We start from the raw sequence: 21,708 nt of genomic DNA, 5'->3' as shown, positions 1-21,708 counted from the left end.
TTAGAATTCTTTCCTCCTTCATAATATACTCTATTTTGATACAGACAGAGTGTCAGTGATGGCTGTATTTTTGAATGTAGTATTTTACTGTCTCCAAAAGGAAATATTATAAACTTGTTCTAGCTATTCAAATCCCTCTGAAGTCAATGGAAAGCCTCCCTTTGACTTCAAAGGAGACTGGATCAGGCCTCCTTGGATCAGCTTAGTGGAAGGGTAAGGTGAAGTGCAGTGACCTGCTTGCTGATTTTGGGTCAGGAAGCAAGACTGAGGACTCATATTTTAGCATATTCCAGAGAAAATCTGAGAGTGCAGACTGTGAGAACTAGAGGTAAGGTAATAGAGTCCATCATAGGAATGGGAACTAGAGGTAAGAACCCAAATGAGAGAGAGAGAGAGAGTGTGTGCGCGTGTGGAGAGAAAGAGAGAACCTGAAGAGTGTTGGTGAAAGGGTCCCAAGTATGACACCTGAGGAATGTGATCGTAACAAAGAAAACTTTAACACCTTCAGATGTCATCTTTTGAAAAAGGAGAATTGTGAATTTCTGAGCTAGTAAAAGAAATGAGTCTATGAAGATACAATAGAACCAACTTCCTTTCTGTTACAGGAAGCTGTCAGATTAGGGCACTACAAGAGAGGATGTTTGCTGAAACCACACTGAAGCTCTGTGTGCCTATTTGAAATGGTAATAAGATGTCTTAACTGAAAATAAGGGAAATAAAATCCCTTAAAATGGGTCCAGAAGCTTTGAAATGCTTCCTAACCATCCAGATAACCGATGAGAAAAAATGAAGAGACTGCCTATCAAGGAAAAATTAATGTAATGAAATATATGGCAATATACAGATAACACTGGAAGAGTATCTGAGAGTGGTTCTCAACCTCTTATGGGCCACACATGCAGCTCTCTGCGTGTTATGCACATCCACACAATATATATGCTACGTGTACGGCCCTGAGGATGTCACATGTGCCGCAGATGTGTGCTGGCTGGGCTGCAAGCGGCTTGCAGGCTGAGAACCAATTGGTGTATGACATAGGTACTGATGTCTGAAGCAAACAACTGTTTACATGGCATCTTGCAAAATGGGGCTTTGATCCTGACTGAAGTCTGACCAATAGTGTGATACAAGTAATAAAATAATAATGTCGTCATGTTCCCCATGCACTTGAGAAAAAAGCCCTGCAGACTTAGAGAAATAAAGTCACTTGAACTGCCTAGGACAAATTATGAGAGCTGACAACCAACACTGACCCTTTGATGCCACCGGAAGAGGCTTGCAACAGAGACTGTAATATCTCTCAGCTGAGTGCGGGTCTAGCTGTAAACAAGCATTAAGATGTTTATCCTGACCAGAATGTAATGAGTTACTTGGATACTACAATCTTAAGCATGGAACAGGAGTACAAATATCTAGCTACATGAGGCAGACAGACCATTTGGTCTCGTTAGCTATGTTTTTCATAGTATGAGAACAGTCATATTTACATTCTGTCTGAACACCCACAACTCCAACTGAAGATAATCAGGGGTGCTCAGCACCTGCGAGAATCAGGCCCCAATCCTGCTTAATTTTGTTTTTGTTGAGTCTCTCAGTATTTTTATTAAATACACCTATTTTAAGACAACATGGAATGTAGATAGTGGTGATTGTTAATGGGAACAAATGCTGCTGGAAATACACAAAGGGAAGAAATTCTCTTCCTCCTTCCTCAGAGGATGACGAACTTGAATAGAGATGACAACTTGAACGTGGGGCCGAAAGCAAGAGCATAAAGGGGTTATCTCCAAAAGGGTACTACAAAAAAGCTGGCATAGGTCAGTACGGGTAGAGGAATGGTTTAAAGACCAAGTGCATGAAACACAGCTGGTGGGTAGCTGCATCTTTCCTGAGAAAGACAATACAGTGGCTGAAACATCACAACACTTATGGATTAATCAGAAATTCCATCTTCTGGAAGCAGTATTCACAAGAATGTCAAATCATGGTGCATGTCCGGTAGAATAGGTAGTGTAATTACGAGATATGTTGTTGACAGGTGAAAGGAAAACACCTTGTCTAGAAATATCTCTACTGCTATACACTACACCTCTAATTCTACATTGAGTACCCAGATTCTCTGCCCGCGTGAACTGGTGCAGCTCCATAGAAGTAATGGAGCTGTGCCAATGCACACCAGCTGAGAACCTGGGCCATTTACCTCAGTGCTTTCTACCTACAATTATCTCAAATTAAAGAAGTGCATGGAGGGCCAACTCTACCTTTGCTGGAACTCAGAGGTGGAAGTGGAGTACTGTAACCAGAATACAGTGGTTGAAGGCCTTGAGGGAGGAAGCGGTTAGGGAAGAGTGAGTGAAAGAGGTTAGAGAAGTGGAAGTGAAAGAACAGCAAGCAAAAGAGGTTGGAAGAGCAAGTGAAGGAGGTCAGAAAAGCAAGTGAAAGAATCCTTGGAAGAAATTCCAAAGAGCAATGAAGGCAAAAATTGAACATGTCACTGCTTCAGAAACGATTCAAATGTGAAACACAGTACTCACTGCATCTCTCCTAGCATATTCATCCTCTCCACGATACTGGGGCCACCCTGGTCCCCCCGGCTGGCCATGCCCTGCTCTGACTGAGGGAATCTCCACTTGTTGGGCTCCGATTCTGCTAGCAATTCCCACCTGAGTGAGGTGCTGTATCTGAGAACCTTAAAAGCAAATATTGGTTTTTCATCTTTATATACAGTAAGTTTGCAGGGCAGACAAATGACAAAAAGCGAACACAAACCTTTTGGGGGTTGGGAGGCAAGAAGAAAAAGAAGCTTAGTTTTTGTTTAATGCACTAATCAGGATCAGCAAAGAGAAGGATACCAATGCAGAGTGGAAAAGGGGAAAACCATTTTTGTTTGGTGCAGCTCACTCAAAATTCGGTGTTTTTCATTGCCTTTCATTGACGGAAAATGTTGCGCAGACATGCACATCAGACATTGAATGTACATCTCATGTTTTTGCCAGTCATTAAAACAAAGACTATAGAAAGCCCTTGCAATTTTAAGTGCTAGTGACCTGACAGTAAAGAGAAAATATTTGCTATTGCACTGACATATCTACCTACATTGCACCAGCAAGGACCTAAATCCGTACACAGTTCTCTGTTCCATCCCTCAGAGCCACAACATGAAGGGCTATACCTGTATATGGTTTTTTCCAGCTTTACTTTGTGGCTAAAGATTAAACAGTACTGACATTAACCAATGGAAAGGTCAGTGCACAGTTTACTTCTTTTATTAACTCATCTTGGAACCTAAATTCACTCCCTTCCCAATGCTTTCTACTGAATGCCAGGAGAGTTGCTATCATTTATTGCAACAGAAACGTTTTGCAACATACCAAGTTTACTTTTCCCCAGATTTTCTCTTATGATGGGATACAAACTTTCTGTAAATACATTAGAAGTGTACTTTAAAGATCCGCAGATACCTCATTGAAAACTTTGAAAAACAGGAGTTGTCGACACTTTAATTATGACTGAATGGGGAGCACATAGATAAGTTACCTAACTTGCATATAATATTTACTTTACTCTTTTTTCCTTAAAATAAATAAGTCTAAGTTAGAAACTCTTGAGCACACCTCTATTTTCAGTAATTTAATTCCTTCTCTTTTGGGAGAAAGTTAACAGCGACATTTACATGAGAGCAGAATCTTCGTTTCTTATGACTTCATCAGCACCTGCCACTAAAATGCAATGTGAAGTTATCCAGGGGAGTAGCCATGTTAGTCTGTATACAGCAAAAACAACGAGAGTTCGGTGGCACTTTAAAGACTAACAAATTTAATTTTAGCAGGCATAAGCTTTCGTGCATCTGACGAAGTGAGCTGAGCCTCACGAAAGCTTATGCCTGCTAAAATTAAATTTGTTAGTCTTTAAAGTGCCACCGAACTCTCGTTGTTTTTAATGTGAAGTTAGAACCTTGTTTGCTACGGAAATTGTCTCACACTCAGGGAAGATGATTTCATGTGGGACAGCAGAAAATAGATAGAACCTTCAGATACCAAAAGATCCTGCTTTTATGCAACTGTCCCTACTAAGAAATAAATAGGCAACATTTTTCTGAATAGAATGTTATTCAGACTTCTCCAGCAGGCATCATTTACCATTTAATTTACCACAAAGGATATACCGCAATCTCCTGTGAAAAGTCAACATTCACTGAACTGTCTTTGAAATGCAGCAGTTATTTCCTAGTCTAAGGCTGTCTTTTCATTACAAAAAAGGGTGTTTTAAACCACAGGATATCTAGTGCACATTAGCTATCCCACTGAAAACTTCTAATGGAGACAAAGCACTGTAGCTTTTACCATGAGGCAGCTAGGCTCAGGCATGGGTATAGTGATAACCTTGCCTCGCAAACTTGTGGTAAAACTACAGTGCCCTGTCTCCACTAGAATTTTAGAGGGGGATAGTTGGCAATAGCTAGTTGGCAGTGAAAACAAAATCTAAGTTTGGAGTGTACCATCTAGGGTGACCAGATGTCCCAATTTTACAGGGACAGTTCTGATATTAGGGGCTCTCTCTTACATAGAGCCCTATTACCCCCGCACTGCTTGTCCCGATTTTTCACACTTGCTATCTGATCACCCTACAACCATCTGATGACAAAATATGACTTTTAATGTGACAACTGTCTAAGAAACATATTTGAAAAAGATGTAATATTCCAGTATATGTTCAGTATAAACCCAAAGTACCTGCAGTGCTTCCAACTGGTCGTGGCCGTGCCACCGATGGCATTTCTTCTGGGTATATCCCCCTGGAGGAAAACTGAACATCAGATTGTTGCTGATCTGGATGCATTAACTCTGCAGGTTGAAGGAAACCTGGGCCAAAGCTTTGTCTGTTGGTAGAGCAACATAAGATCACGCTGACTGACACTGTGAAAATATTTACACTTGTCCCTTATTCTTAACCCTATTATGATCACTCATGCATATTTTATCTTAGCAACTACAAAAAGAAGTAAACTTCATTACTGCAATCCTCTTTCATCATGTGCACTTCATAAGAATAGGCTTGTACAAGGACTGTCACACAGGAGTTTAAACACAAGCATTTTCATATATCGGGGAGGCTTCTATGCACTGAGAAGGGCTTGAGAAGAAGAAAGATTTACTTTTCCCCTGTGGGAAACCATCACCCCTACTACCTCAAAACCAAGCAGAGACCAAGAGATACAGAGTCAAATTCACTACTAACTAATTCAGGTTCATCTCACTTTTCACTGACTTCAGTAGAAGCACACCTGTTTAACATAGGGGTTAATTTCACACCTGTCAAAAACTACCGACAAATGTCGCTTAGCTCTAAATCAACCAGAGAAAACTGCAACATTTAAAGTGTATTTGGCAAACAGAGATACCATTTGGTTTAGGAGTATTTCCCTAAGTGTCATGCATATTTTTTGTGCTGAGCTCTGGAAATTTTCACGCATCCTGTGATTACATACGATACATCACGCCATATGGTGTTGTGTCATGACACAGGTGAAGAGGAGGAGGTACCTTAACATTACTATTTCCTGCAGCCTGATTATTCAAAGGCAGTCTCCACCTATGGTGATAATCAAAACTCCATGACTGTTTACCAAGGGTACTATAAAGTGACTTAGCATTAATCAAGTGGGTCAGATTGACAACACTGGAGAGGAAAGCCTATTCACAAAACTGTTACAGGCCAGGAGGACGGAGTGAAAACTTCCCTACACCTCTTACTAATGTGCCTCGACCCTGGGCTGGAGAGATCACATTTAAGGATTAGCTTGATCTCCCCATTGTCCATCAAATTCTCAGTTTCTCTGCTGAGTGCGTCAACACAGTGCCAACCAGCGCTCACTGTGAGAGTGCTCTCGGTGATATGGACTCCCATTTAACGACACCCTTAATCCTGCAATGAGCTCTACATGGGTGAACCCATGGGTCCACAGCACCCAGAGAGACCCATCTTACAGGGCTGGGGCCCAAGTTTCTATACTATGCTCATCACAATGGTGTCTCAGCAGCTTTTTCCTAGGAAATGGACTATTTACGTTTCCTATGTTTTTATTCCATTCATTAATATGGACCACGAAACAGTCATCTGTCTGTATCTGACTGAAGCTACTATTGACCTGGGCTGCATTTCAACCAGTGACCTATATAAGAAAGGCTCAGAGGACTGGATGACCCAGAAAGTTGGTCATGGGATGTGGAGCCTAATACAGAGAAACCAGTAATTTAAAATATAGCATATTAGTCATTTAGTACACACCCTAAAGGAAAGAGTTCTGAAGGGTTCAACAGTCACATTTTTTGTTTGGAACTGTCACACTCTCCCTGTCGCCTACGGACATGTTCCCAGCTTATTCACTCAGCAGCTCCAGAGAAGTGATTTGGAACCAGCTTTCCCAGCATTATGGGGAGTTGAAATGAATGTCTGAAAGGTATTTAACAATGCCTATCTGGGGACCAATATGAGTGCAATAGTGAGAGAAGCACTCAGATGGTATTTCATGGCTACACCACCAAACTAGAACCTTATCATCAATAATCTATTAGAATCATTTTTTAGCTGTTTCCTTTCAAAGACAATATCCTCCCAATATTACTGCTGAGGGTGTTATTTTTGTGCAATTATTTTTTTTGGGGGGAGGGGGAAGTGAGTATTCCCATTCCTGCTGCTCTTTTTGTAGTTGAAAGGAATTCAAGTTTAACTGTTCTCCTCAAGCCTCCCATTCTAATAAATGATGGTTTTAGCTACTCTTTACCACTCGTCAGAGATCCAAGACAGATGATGCAAAATGGATAGCTGGGTCATTACCTAACTATTGCTGGTCCAAATTTGGATCAGACAGACTTTCTAGTCCTGGCTTCTATTTTCCAGACCAGCCTTCCATCTGGCCTCTCTAGTTTCAATGGAATGGTTTCACTTCTAGTGAATTCAACTGGAGAAAAAAACCCTTTGCCAATTACTTTTTAGATTTAGACATTCTCAGTATGCCCAAACTCATTGTACTCCTATTGCACTCTAACATTCATCCCATGATAATGGCTGCCAAGCCTCAGTATCTGCACAGCAGGTAAGTGACATAACTTTATATGTTTTGCCTTTCTGCCCAAGTTGGTTCCAGCCCATTAATTATGTTGATTGCATTAGTAGAGAAAAAAAGAGAGCAATCTGGTTTCCCAATCACTGTTCCATGCCCCTCCTAATTCTATAGCTCTCTGTATTGTTTCTAGTAGTTTGGTTATCTTTGTCTTCAGGATATCAATGTAACCTTCTTTACTTGAATACATTTCTTCCCTGCTCTACCACGATTGAAAGTGAAGAGGCCCCGGTATTTTATACTGTCTTTAAACAATCCTTCCTGTGCAGGTCAATGAACTTGCAGGTTATTACTTTAACCCTCTGGCACTAGTAGGTCCTGGGTTTCCACCAACAACGACTTTGGTATTAATGTGTTATTTCAGGAAATTCAAACCGCCTGTGTCAAGGGGCTCATAACCTTTTCAATAAGTAACACGCAGTGAAGGTACAGCCTTGTTCAAGGGTTGGATAGCAGGCTACAGAGCCTTCCACCAATGGGCCATCTCTCTCAATCTGAGACAGGATGAGAGAAATGAAAACTGTTAACAACAGGCGCCTCGTGGTGATCTACGTACAGTGAGTTGCTGATCTCAGGACAGTTTCTAATGCACTAGTGTTCTCATCACAAAAACACCATCTCATTTCAAAAGGATTGGCTGTTTCAGCCAAGACCTCAAAGAGCAAATGTTCATAGAGACTTAATTTCTTTCTCCTCTTCTAGAGGTGATCCTTTCAGTCTCAGTCCCAGGGGCAAGGAAAAACTGTCCATTCTCATTCTACAGACAGAGGACTTCAGTCTCTAGGGCTGTCAGCACAAGCCTTCTCCGAGCACTATGTTCATTTTAAAATAAATAAAATAAGGAAGTAGTCCATTACATATAAATCAGATCCCAGTTTCTTCTTGGAGCTTTGTCCTGAGGAGAATTTGTGCTCTGACACATCTGTCTCCTAGGTTAGCTGGTGATCATCCCTTTACAATATTTTGGGACTCTAATTTGTTCCCACTCGATATTAGATATCAAACATTTGTGGTTATATGGGAATTAAGGGGAAAGCCAAATAGTAAATTTGGAATTGGGAGGTAAGGGATGCATTTATCAGTTGGAAACCTATAAGGAATAATGCTTCTCTTCTATATCTAAAGAGATTGGGACGTTCTCACCTCCTCCATCATATGAAACTACCACAGCAGGGCCAGGAGAGGCTACTGAGATAGATCGCCACTGATTTTATAGAGATGAGCCTGCTACCAGGACTTCTCTGAGAGGGCCCCTTTGCTCTGGAATTTACTCCCCACTTGGCCCAAAATAAATCGAATCTGTTAATGTATAGGGCATGCAGGGAAGACCATTTATAGCACTTTTTAAGAGTGCAGAGGGAAATGGCAAGAGAGCCTCTAGGGTGGAGTGAAGTGCATTTGGTTGTTCTGATTTACTGGTTAGTTAATTTAATTTCTTTTAGGGCTGTCAATTAATCACAGTTATGCATGCGATTAACACAAAATAAATTAACTAGATTAAAAAATAGTCACAATTAATCACCATTTTAATTGCACTGTTAAACAATAACAGAATACCAAGTTAAATGTATTATATATATTTGGAATGTTTTTCTACATTTTAAAATATATTGATTTCAGTTACAACACAGAATACAAAGTGTATAGTGCTCACTTTATATTTTTTATTACAAATATTTGCACTGTAAAAATGATAAACAAAAGAAATAGTATTTTTCAATTCACCTTATACAAGTAAGTGCAATCTCTTTATCGTGAAAGTGCAATTTACAAATGTAGAATTTTTATTTATTTGCATAACTGAACTAAAAAAAAAAAAAAAAATGTAAAACTTTAGAACCTACAAGTCCACTCAGTCCTACTTCTTGTTCAGCCAATCACTAAGACAAACAGGTTTCTTTACATTTCCAGGAGATAATGCTGCCCACTTCTTAGTCATCTGAAAGTGAGAACAGGCGTTCGCACGGCATTGCAAGGTATTTATGTACCAGATATACTAAATTCATATAACCCTTCATGTTATGACTTGTAGGCGCTAAAGTTTTACATTGTTTTGTTTTTGAGTGCAGTTATGTAAAAAAATTAAATCTACATTTGTAAGTTGCACTTTCACAATAAAGAGATTGCACTACATTTGTAGGAGGGGAATTGAAAAATACTATTTTTTGTTTCTTTTTACAGTGCAAATATTTGTAATAAAAATAATAATATAAAGTGAGCACTGTACACTTTGTATTCTGTGTTGTAATTGAAATGAATATACGAAAATGTAGAAAACAAAAATATTTATAATACATTTAAATTGGTATTCTATTATTCTTGAGGGTGTGATTAGAACTGTGATTAATCGTGACTATTTCTTAAAATCTTGTGATTAATTGCGATTTAAAAAAAGATCATTTGACAGCCCTAATTTTTTTTTTTATTATTATTATTATTATTGTGTACGGGCCCCCTCACTTCTTTCACACACTGACAGTTGTGCATGGGCAGTGTTCAGCTATTCATTCAGCAACTGGCACAAACCTTAAGCTCCCCTAACCACCACTGATTTTTTCCATCTAGCTGAGACTGCAAAGTATGAGTTTACTGTAGCCCATTGCTGCAGCATGAGCAGAGCACTGAAAGATACGGTAGGGATCACACAGTTTTTACAACACTTCTCTTTGAGCACGTGTCCTCTGAATTTCCAATGCTGGCATGAGAACTGCACGGTTGTAGGGATTTATAGGTGAAGTTCTCAAAACGACTGGGGCCTAAATCTCCATTTGCCCCGTAGAATAGAAACAGTTAACAAGTGTGAGGTTTCCATATGTTTAAAGCAAGGCAAAGGTGGCTGCCTACCCACAAAGATAGCATTCTATCACTGGCATACAGCGTACACATTTTATATAGGAAACAAAGACGTGAGAAGTTGCTTTGGTCCAAAGGAGAGGACACTGGGCTTGGATGGAGGACATCTGGGCTCTGCCACTGATTTGCTGTCTGAACTCAGGCAAGTCACTTTACCTCTTTGTACTCCATTTCCCTCACACCGTTTGTCTGTCTAGAATGTAAGCTCATTGGGACAGAGACTGTTTCTTACTACGTGTTTATACCCAGAATGTCATATCCATTCAAAGGACAGAGTTTAATTACATGTTTAATTACAGTCCATTTATTAGTTATTCTTTCAGCAGCTTTTTGACTCATTCGGCATCATTCATTAAGAAAATCACCTCCTCTTTGGCCAGTGTTATTCCTGCCCTGTGTTTCTCTTTCTTCCTTTCTTTCTCTCCCTCTTCCCTATTTGAGCAAGTCTTCCATTCTTCCCTCTGCACTTCCCTCCCTGAAACTCCCAGCTCTTACCCCCTTCCTATTCCACCTACTAAAACGTTCAGCAATAGAACAGTTAATGTTGACACTGAAGTGTCTTCATCACTTGGCTTTAGAAATACCACTCCAATAAGATTAACAGGGAGCAGCAGAGTACACATTTGAGTCATTGTTCCGGGCTCCCTGCAGACTCCGGCACTCAGTGATATGCTCTGGTCACAATTGGAAGGTTTCTTTGCAGCCATGAAGGCTGGAAACTTACTGTTTTTTAATTAAACCTTGGACTCTGCACAATCTGAGCGTGTCATGTTGGCCTCAAAAATACTTTATGCAAGCTGCATTTGGCCTGTGGGCCATCTGTTTGACACCCTGACTTTTCACAGTACCTAGCAGATTAGGGTCCCAATCTCAATAGGGCCTTTTGGAGGTACCGTAATATAAACAATAAATAATAATAATAATTCCATGAACAGAAAGCTACCTCTGCAGCAGGCCTGGTGCTGTTGGAGGAGTCATTCCAAATTCCACGTATCTCTGTTGGAAATAAATGAAAAATAAGATCAATACATTGGAAAGATCAGTCTTTTACAGCTTGTATGAGACTAATTGCCAGGCCTATTGTCTGCAAGTTTACTGACAAAGATTTACAAACATTTTTTGTTAAATGGCATGAGAAGACCTGGGAAGTGCAGCTCCAACAGGACAACAAGCTCTTTGGTATCTGCTCATGCTCTTTATCTGGCTTATCCATCTTACAAAAATATGTTCGTGGACTTGTAACTAAAGGCACCCACCAATGTCTATTTAATATAAACTTTATGAAAAATAGAGCTTTTATTTTCCTTAGTGTGAATGGGGGGAGCCAATGGTATGAAAGTAGTGCTAGTTCTTAATTGATCCCTGCTTAAAATGATGTATTTGTAAAATAGACTTCCAACACTATTTACAATTTCATACAGGAGCCATGTCTAATGGTTAGAGCAGGAGAGATGGAATCAGGATGTCCTGGTCTCAAGTGCCCCGGTGGACAACTCTGCCTAAATATGTAAATATTATCTTTGAGGGTTCTAAAGATGTACTAAGCTAAAACAGACTTCAGAAAAGAAGTCTTATTCATTTAAATACCAAGACTGATCTGTGAAAGATCACAACTAAGTGGACCAGGAAAATGTTCCCTTAAAAGAAGAGAACGCTTATCTGCCTCTGACTGAGAAAAAAGGTTAACTGGGTGGTTTAAACAGTGAGTTCCCCATTTTGTAACAGTTCCCATGTGGACACCCTTGGTTCCAGTAACTGCTCAGTATCTGTGATGAGCCCTGATCTAAAAAGTATAGCAGTGACCATGGCTCAGCTGGTCCTAACGCCCTGCCCAGAAAAGCCTTTCAAGATGCGTCACTCACACTAAACGGGTTGTTTACTGCCTGTGCTGGACCATATGGTGATCCCCACTGGGTGCATGTGGTTCCCCTCCCTGCTCGAGCAGGAGTGTTGTTTACCGGCTGTCCCGCAGAGACCCCAGGTGACGTGGCCGCAGTGGAATTGGCTGCTTGGTTACTGGGAGCCACCAGGGCAAAGGCATCGTCCAAGAGAGAGTGCATGGTCTGCCGGGCCTCTTCAATGGATGGCTGCGGAGGGATGTACTGAGAGGCTGGGTGGGAAGGCAGGCCTGGGTACTTCCCGAGATCAAGAGAAGAGGGTGTCTGTGGTTCTGCAGGCAGGTCAGGATCGGACTATAGAGAACAGAGAGAATGGAAGCAGAAGTCAGACAGATTTTTCCATAAGCATTTTCCAGTCACTGTGACATTTAACTTCTGAACAATGACTAGAACAAGCTGGGGGCTCTGTAGCTGGAAACAACAGGAGAGAGAGACCTGGTGTGTGGGTTGATCACAGGATGACTATTAGCCTCCAGTATGATGCAGCTGCGAAAAAGACAAGGCATTTCCAGTCGAGTGAGAGAGAGAAGTATTAATGCCACTACATTAGGCACTGGTGAGACCTCATCTGGAATACAGTGTACAATTTTGGTCACCCATGTTCAAGACAGATGAATTCAAACTGGAACAGATGCAGAGAAGGGCTATTAGTATGCTCACGAGAGAGAGTGGACAGCCTATCTTATGAGAGGAGACTGGAAGAGCTTGGCTTGTTTAGCCTAGAAAAACAGAAGGCTGAGGGGAGATATGATTGTGCTCTATAAATACGTTGCGGGGTGGGGAAACAGTAGGGAGGGTGAAGAGCTATTTGAACTACAGGACTGTGTTGGCACAAGCACAAAGGGGTTGAACTGTCATGAACAAATTCAGGCTGGAAATCAGAAGAAGGCTTCTAACCATCAGAGGCGTGAGGTTCTAGAACAGCCTCCCAATAGGAGCTGCGGAGACAAACACCAGGAGGGAACTGGACCAATGTATCGGTGCGACTCTGTGATAGGGTTGCTTGTGATGGAAGGCGGCAGGGCTCATTTCTAGTTTATAACTTATGTTCCTAAAAGCTCATGCTGCAGAGCTTCAGCCAGTCACCTGCAGGGATCAGGAAGGGATTTCCTCCCTCCCCTCAACCCCGAGAATTTAGTGCGGGGATTGGTCTCCTTCCTCCAAAGCATGAGGGGTGGTCACAGCTGTAGATGAGACACCGGACAGGATGGGCCAGTGTTCTGAGGTGGCACCGAGTGTTCTCTCTCGCAGGTGCTTGGCTGGCTGGCTGGCTCTTGCTCAGGATCTAACTGATTGCTGTATGTGGGGTCGCAAAGAAATTTCCCCCCAGGTCAGAATGGCAGTGACCTTGGGGGTTTTCCGCAGCACGTGGTCATCTGAGTATCTCTCATTTAACCGTTTCCCTGCCACTGCAGGGGCCTCAGACATTGGTGCACCTGGGTCCCTCCTATTCTCTGCCTGCAGTGTAATAGTTTAATCTCCTGTGGAATGTAATACTTTGGTTTAATTTAGGTTGTTGGGTTTAGTGTGTGGGTGCTGGGTGGCACTGGTGGCCTGTGATATACAGGAGATCAGACTAGATCAATGGTTCTCAACCTTCCCAGACTAGACTGACTTTTGTCTTGCATATCCCAAGTTTCACATCACTTAAAAACGACTAGCTTACAAAATTAGACATAAAAGTACAAAAATGTCACAGCACACTATTACTGAGAAATTACCTAATTTCTCATTTTTACCATATAATTATAAAATACATCACAACCCCCAGAATTAAGAAACACTGATAAAGTATATAGAGCAGTATAAACAAGTCATTGTCCATATGAAATTTTAGTTTGTGCTGACGTCACTAGTGGTTTTCATGTAGCCTGTTGTAAAACTAAGCAAATACCCAGAAGAGTTGATGTAACCCCTGGAAGATCTCTGTGTACTCTGGGTTGAGGGCCACTGGACTGGATGATCTAGTGGTCCCTCCCTTCTGGCCTTAAACCCTCTGACTATCAAAACTAAGTTGAGATTTAAGGCATCTGTATGAGTGCCAGAAAAAACTTGCCCAATTCTTCTACCAGACAGTAATTTTAGTTCAAATGTTTCCGCAAATTTAACCTGCATTACTGTGATCCTAGGTAGGGAGCAGTGTGCCACAAGATGGAGACTGAGTTGCACTAGAATGATGTGGTTTGTAAATATATGTGTATCTGAAATCACAAAGTGAATGCTGACTTTATCTAGAAGATGACAGTCTGATCTGTTTCTCTCTAAATGAAGTCCCTCTGAATCTTTGCAGCTCTGTGGAGTCAGTTGAGTCTTTGTGTAACAACTGATCACATTAGTAGAAAAATGAAACAACTGAACAACACAGGACAGGAGCTATTCAATAGCTAAAGGGTTAGCTGCGAGGAAGCTGAACTCAGGTGCATCATCATAAAGGGATTCACAACAGTGCTTGGTGGCAGCAATTATCTGCCAGCAGCCTGATGTAGCCATCACAATTACTACATATGGTCTTACCTCAGGAACACACTGCTCCTCAGTAACAGGAAGTTACACAGCAGCAGACTTATCGTGTCAGCTCATTCTTGCCACGGCTTGCAGGCTGCAGCGTTAACTATCAAGCCACAAGCCCGTACTTCATTGGGAACTTAGAATGCGGAGGACCAACTCTCCATGGATGCCAAAAGGGCTGAGTTTGCTATGTGACAAGTCTCAAATAAATGGCCGGGGACTATAATTCATTCTGATACAGCGTGACATTAAAATGATTGTTGCGCATGTTTAAATGCAGATGAAGACCACAGAAACATTATAGTCCTTCACTACATTCTTCACTACATACAAACCGTGCAGAGGTTTTGAACATTAGCAGTGGGCTGAATGGAGACTGATTAGGGGCCAGAGTGCAGCTGCAACAGTCAGGGATGCACAATAAATGCAGTTTATTAAACATAGTTACTATGTTTAACATGGAAATAAAGCTAATTTGCTAGATATCGAACTAGAATGAATGCAGTTATTTCTGCACTGCTATCTCAGGTCAAAGACAAGAAAACATGTCATTGAGGGACTTGAATTTTCCACTACATGAGAAACTAGCATAAAATTTCCTATAACATTTGGAATTATTTAATGACCAGAAATGTGGACTAGAATGTACTGAACTGACCATGCTCAACGGATACTGTAGTATGCACAAGTTTTCATGTGACAGGTCTTTCTGGGATTTATAGTTTTGTTTCTAATGTTGCTCATTAGAGAATCCTTTTTCCATTTCACAGCTTTTCCCATGATTACTGTCCCTCTGTCCCCAATGGCCCCACTCCCTATTTGTTTATTGGCATTGAAAAAAATGTTTTTCAGTGCTTCTGTTTTAATGGCCAAGGAACACCAGCACACAAGTGGCAAATGACAGGCTTTCCCTGTTTTACACAAGCATTCTGCATAAGAGGTTCTTGACTCACTCAGTTTCAGTCATTAGCCACTCAGTACATGTAAACTAGCCACTCAGAACATACCAGGGACACAGGAGACTCGCCTAAGTCACAGTTATCGTAACAACTATCAGTATATTCCTGTTGTCTGAAAGACAAACGTACAATATATGCAGAATTATTGACTCCTGGGGGTCTTTTGTACGTCCCATCACTGTCAGTGGTGATTAGCCTGTCCTTCTCAGCATCAATAGGGCTGCCATTTATCTGATGTCTCCGACGCTGCTTGGGAGAACGTTTTGCACGTGAACTAAAAGAAAAAAACCAAGAGAAAGTTTTTCATCTTTTGTCTTACTATAACTTTTTAAAAGTTGGAGATTATACTGTCTGTTATCTCAAATTCTATGGGCTATAAAGTATTCCAGCATTCCTTAAAATATTTCAGTTTTGATATGCTGTGTTTCAGGACCCCGCAAAGTGAGAGTTCTCTGCCAGCCACCAGTCCAGTTTTCCTGATCCCACATTTTGATGGCTCATGGGAAAAGATAATGACAAACAAAACCAAGACCCAAAGTGCCTTACAAAGCAGCGAGTAAGATGCAGAGACTGTATAGGTCAGTGCAACAATCCTTATGTGCTTAGCAATAGTTCCCATCTATGCAAGGGCCCAATCCTGCTTTCATAAAGTCCTTGGGAATTTTGCCAAAAATTTTAATGGGAGAAGGATCAGGCCCTTAATACTGGATTGCAGAGTCAGGATTGGGTCCTGATGCAGGATTTCAACCTTGAATTTTCTGACTCACAGGGAAGCATGCAACCAATTGAGTCAAAGTAGTGTGATACTATTGACAAAAGGCTAATGAAGTGAAATTCTAATTTAAATCGCTAACATCAATCTCACTTACGATCACAGTTTAACAGCAAAATTCTCAGCCATGCCATCACTTCTCTATAACCTTCAAAATCCTTCTCTCCTCTCTTTCCATTCTAGGCAGTGCCTAACATCACCTTTATTACTATTTTTAAAAGAACCATTATTCAAAGATTAACTTGTACATTTTAATTAGGGACAGATTCTAAGCAGTTTGCCTCTACAGAAATACAACTGGTTTTTATGGCTGGTTACGCATTGTCCTCAGTTCTTCTTGTGCACCCTTTCAGGCATGACCCCCCGCCGCACATGAACATTTCGAAGAGTCCTCAAGCAAGGGACATCCCTTTTGAAGTATAATGCAATATCTAAGTCATCTGCAATTCTACAGTTACAGCACGTGAAAATATCCAGGCACTTTATGTGGTAGAAGGTCACATAAAAATGTAATTAAGTCATAAGGGAGGGACTTAAAACCAAAAGAAAGCAATGTATTTAAACGCAAATTTGGTCATCCTATGGCAAATCTGAGAATGACCTTGGTGACAGGGATGCTATCACTACATACAGCCTGTGTGTGAGTGAATGAGAGCATGCAATTTTGCTATGAAAGACAATTTTTCTATCTTGGCCGGCAACTGGAAAATTTAATAAGTTCATATATTCTTCCAGTCTCCTTCAATCACATTAGAGACCATCGATTTACATTTCATACTTGTAGGATTTTTCAGAAATAAAACTACATAAAATGTAAATCATTACTCCCTAACGCGATTGAATGACAGAGACTGATAAGCAGCTGATCTTCTTATAGCGCCTGTGTGATCGAATGGAATTTTGGGTGCCCAATTTGAGACACCTCAGGTCTGATTTTTCAGAGCTCCTAGCATTCTATACCATTCTATATGTTCAGAGCAGAGTCACCATTGACTTCAGTTGCAGCTGTGAGTGCTCTGCAATTCTGCAAATCAGACCCCAGGGTCTTAAGTTGGTCATCCAAAAAATGAGGAACACACAGTTAGCGACCACCTGTGAAAAGTGTGGTTTAGCTTGTCCATCATCATGTAGGAACACTGTGCTCTAGTGGACACAGATTCTACTGCCCGTTTCTCCCAGTCTTGACCCCTTCTGTCCTGTCAGCATCTCAGTCCTCTATCTTCCCACCCCTGACCCCTCGTTCCTGCCCCATTTTCCTCACCTAGCCAGTCTCCAGCCAAGTTCCACTCAAGCTTCTCATCTCAGTCCCAGTCACCTTGCCCTGCAAATACTAGTTTCACCCCTCCATCTCCCTGGCCCAGTCTCACCCAGCCCATTCGCAGTTCTTCCCATCCCAGCTCAGTCTCCTTCTCCCCCAATATTCCTCATTCCAGACCCACAGCATTCCAATGATGGCATTGTGGAGTTGACAAAAAACCTGTCAGGTCTGGGATATGTTGAGCTTTAAACTGATGTACGTAGGTCAGTTGAAGGAAAATCATGGTGGAGGAAAAGTTACGTTTGTTTTCAGTGTGAAAGTGGTCCAGGCAGGACTGTGTTTAGGAAATCTGGAACTAAAGAGAAAGAGCCTCCTGTGTCCATATACCCTACAGAAGACAGAGAGAGAACAGTCCTGAAATATGAGACCAGGACGGAAGATCTGTGAAATGGTTATATGCTGTGTGCATCTGGTTACCATGAAGAAATATGGAAAAAGGGATTTTACTGCCTGGTATTTGCAGAGTTTTAAAGATAAATTGGCACTTTTATATATTTTATAATTAGTTTTCATGGTCTCCTGACTACATGTTTTTCTTTGTTTTGATATGAAAACAGTGTTCTTTGCGGTTTACTTTTTCCTTATTCCTTAGATTCTGTTACTGCTCATAGGTACATTCCAATTTTGTTCCATCCTTCTTTTGTTACCTGCAATACTTAGTAAAAATTATGGTGGTGGTGCGGGATTAATGTGTGATTAAGTAGTTCTGCTTCAGCCTGCTCCCAAAATTATGTTGCATTTAACAATTACACAAGACGAATTAGACAGTTTCTATGTGGTTCTGCACAGCTACCAAACACAAGTGTGTGCAAAAGTGGCAGCACAAACAACAATCTCCTTTAAAAGGGCTTTGGTATGTTTGGTTCTGCTATTGAGAAACTGTCCATGAGAATCTGTGAAAAAAAAATTAAAAAATGCATGGCCACCTGAATGCTGTTTAAAAAACAATGAAACCTCAAAACCCTATGGTATGTATTGACTACTAGACCAAAATACCCAGAATAACCCCAGCCCTTTCACCTCTCCAATCCAAACATTCCTTAGGCAACAAAATGATTCTAAGCTCTCCAGGTGCAGAAGTACAGTTTGCAAGTCTTGACATTGATTCTAAAAGAGAACGAAGCTTTTTCTGGTTCTTAGTCTGTACCTCTTCCTGGGTTCTATAAAAACAGTAGGCATGTTGCCCCCAGGGTCCAAGATCTTGTCAATCTGCATCTGTGCCTTGCGGTATATTCTATGCTGCTCTTTGGCATCAACGACAATCACATCATCCACAACTGGAAATTCGTAATGGCCTTTGCGCTTGGCTCGAAGACGGATCTTATTGCGGTGATGCTCGATCTCAGATTTATGCCTCAGAGCTGTTTGTATCTTCAAAGAGAAAACCATGATATACACTTTTGCAAACAGAGCCTTTTACTGCTGTGCAATAAAAGGAGAGTCAGAGCTAAAGCAAGCAATTTGAAATTGGCACACACATCCTTCCTCAGATATCTTGTCCTTTTTCAGGTAACATACCCTTGATCTCCCCAGGTAGATGTGCTATTAAACACGGTGTAATCACTAGCACAGCAAGTGCAATTAGAGAGAAGTGGCAGAGTGTTAATAAAAGACATGATGAATAAGACAAAGTCCTTCCAGTTGCCATAAGAAACACTGCTCCACTGAAATTAGATTGCAGCCAATGGTGTACGTGGCATATGTCTGCCTGTGCCCATCATAAGAGATATATAATAACTATAGTCAAAATCTGTCACTGGTTCCATTTAAAAAAGCCTCAGAATACAAGGAGCAAGAACTTAAGGAGCTGACTGAGTAGAAGAGTTGGAAGAGGGAGGGAGGGGTGGAATGCTCCAGGGCATGGCAACAGGTTCTTCATGTCACTAGTTTAAATGTAGACCAATGCCTTTAGAGCCTGGTCCAATACCTACTGAAGTCAGTGGGACTCCTTCCATTGATTACAGTAGGTATTGGATTAGGCCCTTAATGATCACTGTGCCTGTGTTGGAACTGTTTTGTGGTGCACAGAAAGCACGAAAATTAAAACCCACTATAATCTTTTATAAAAGTGTAAAAAGGACATTAGAAAAATGTACATACAAGGACTTATCCTAGTAGTTAAATTTACATTTCCTGGACTTCCTTGCCTACAGGTATTAGATGTATTAATTTACCTTCCAACATATTTTGTAATACAAAGGATGAATTGATCTTTTAACCTAGAAGCAGGGGCAGGATGCTATCTTCAACCAAGTACAAAATGAGTTACTGAGCAGCAGCTGGGAGAAGTGTGCAGCACTAGACCCAGATAATCCAATCATTTAGGTGTCACACAAATTTACAGAGCCACCACAAACTACAGAGGGTTTATTAGTCCCTGCATGGTAACTCAAGATTGCATTGTAAACAGCGTGTCAACACTCTAGATGTAAGATACACCTAAATCAAAACTTAAACAAAAGGTCAGGCTTGTCTCTATGAACCAAAACAACAGGCAACTCATGACTAGACACTTCTGAAAGAAAAAACCATGATCACGGTCTGAAATGTGACTCCCAACATATAATAAGGGAAATCTGAATCTTTTTGCTCCCATTCTCACTTAGCAGCCCATTTCTATATACATTGTATATACACCATTGCGTGTACACTAACACTATCTCAAAAATACCTCTTTGTTAATTTTGTTGGTCTCTGCTACTCGGTCAGACAGGGCTGGGTTCTGAACTGGAGGGGCTGCAATTGGCTGCATGGCAATCAACTGGATCTTGCTGGGGACCCGTCTACTTGCGTCTGAGGAACGTGACATCCTGTCCACATGCTCAAAGATAGAGGCTGAGGAGTGTTGCTCGTTTCCACTACTGGTCTGTGGAGGTCCTGAATTACCAGAACAAATAAAATAAAAGACTGTCACAGCTGGGAACATCTCAGTCAAATGCCAGGTCATATAAGATAATGTGAAATTCTGTGCTAAGACATTATCCCATCCTATGCAGCTACATATAATTTGCACTGAAGGTCTTCCATCCGCTGCAGATTTATTGCAGGCAGTTTACACAGTAGTTTGCAGATTACAAAGCTTTTCATTATTTTTCCTGAGGGTGAATGATCATTCTTTATTTGGTAAATCAAGTATTTGATATTTTACAAAAATAAAATTCGCAAACCAGTTTTATCCCATCAAAAGCTATTCAGAACGTTCTAGTACATATTGCAAATCGCTATTAATAACAGTACATAAGAAAGCTCAGATTCCACAAATTGAGTTTTAAAAGCCAATAAAAGATGTCAAACTGCAAAATGAGTACTTTAAAAGATAAGTGATAGGGAGAGCAATTTCTCAACTAAACAAAGATTTTAAAATCTGTCCAAAATGTACAGTTTTATATCCAGTTTTACAGATTTAAGCTTTTTAACAGTCTGTTTTTTTCTTACCAACAGATAACAGTCTAGCATTAGTGCGTTAAGCTGTACAAACAATGCTTTGCTGTGATTTGTTGAGAAAATTATTTTCTACACCTACAATCCAAATATAGTTAGAGAGTCATTCTATAGATATTTGCTTGATACATATTTGCTTGATAATGAATTCATCAAATATTTTGTGACATTTTTGTACAACTTGGTTATTGAGTTCCAGCATATGCAATTATAAAGGTTCTAATCTTATCCATAACCTTTGGTTTACATTGCCTATTTGATAAATGGAAGCTATAGGAACAATGTCAATCTGAAATACAGTCAATTTAACAAAATGAATTAAAAGTAGTTTCAAGCAGCGCAGTCAAACAGTTAAAAAATAATCACGATTAATCTCGAGATTAAAAAAATCATGATGAATTGCAGTTTTAATCGCACTGTTAAACAACAATAGAATACAATTTATTTAAATAATTTGGATGTTTTCTAATTTTAAAATATATTGATTTCAATTACAACACAGAATACAAAATGTACAGTGCTCACTTTACATTATCTTTATTACAAATATTTGCACTGTAAAAAAGATAAAACAAAAGAAATAGCATTTTTCAATTCACCTTATACAAGTATTAGTTTTGTTTTATCTTTTTTACAGTGCAAATATTTGTGATCAAATAATGTAAAGTGAACACTGTACATTTTGTATCAATATATTTGAAAATATAGAAAACATCCAAAATATTTAAATAGATGGTATTCTATTATTAAACAGTGCCATTAAAACTGCAATTAATTATGATTTTTTAAAATCTTGCGATTAATTTTTTAAATCATTTGGCAGCCCTAAAAAAAAA

The 21,708-nt window shown here is 40.3% G+C and overlaps 1 protein-coding gene across 1 annotated transcript in view; it reads right to left on the bottom strand.

Moving 5' to 3' along the window:
- KIAA1549 (KIAA1549 ortholog) overlaps positions 1-21,708 on the bottom strand; it is a 175,790-nt gene that overhangs the window by 5,722 nt on the left and 148,360 nt on the right. The window contains exons 13-19 of the mRNA XM_067536032.1: positions 20,103-20,308; positions 18,579-18,802; positions 15,471-15,615; positions 11,935-12,168; positions 10,920-10,972; positions 4,734-4,879; positions 2,535-2,689 (exon numbers count right to left, since the gene is read on the bottom strand). Coding sequence (XP_067392133.1) covers positions 2,535-2,689; positions 4,734-4,879; positions 10,920-10,972; positions 11,935-12,168; positions 15,471-15,615; positions 18,579-18,802; positions 20,103-20,308 — 1,163 coding nt within the window. The remainder of the gene's footprint in view (positions 1-2,534; positions 2,690-4,733; positions 4,880-10,919; positions 10,973-11,934; positions 12,169-15,470; positions 15,616-18,578; positions 18,803-20,102; positions 20,309-21,708) is intronic.

This window comes from Emydura macquarii, unplaced genomic scaffold, assembly GCF_026122565.2.
Source record: "Emydura macquarii macquarii isolate MOO-44397 ecotype Brisbane River unplaced genomic scaffold, CSIRO-AGI_Emac_v2 contig_3530, whole genome shotgun sequence".
Lineage (NCBI taxonomy): Eukaryota > Metazoa > Chordata > Testudines > Chelidae > Emydura > Emydura macquarii.
Note: the sequence above shows the minus strand (reverse complement) of the source record. Positions and strands in the feature narration are given on the sequence as shown.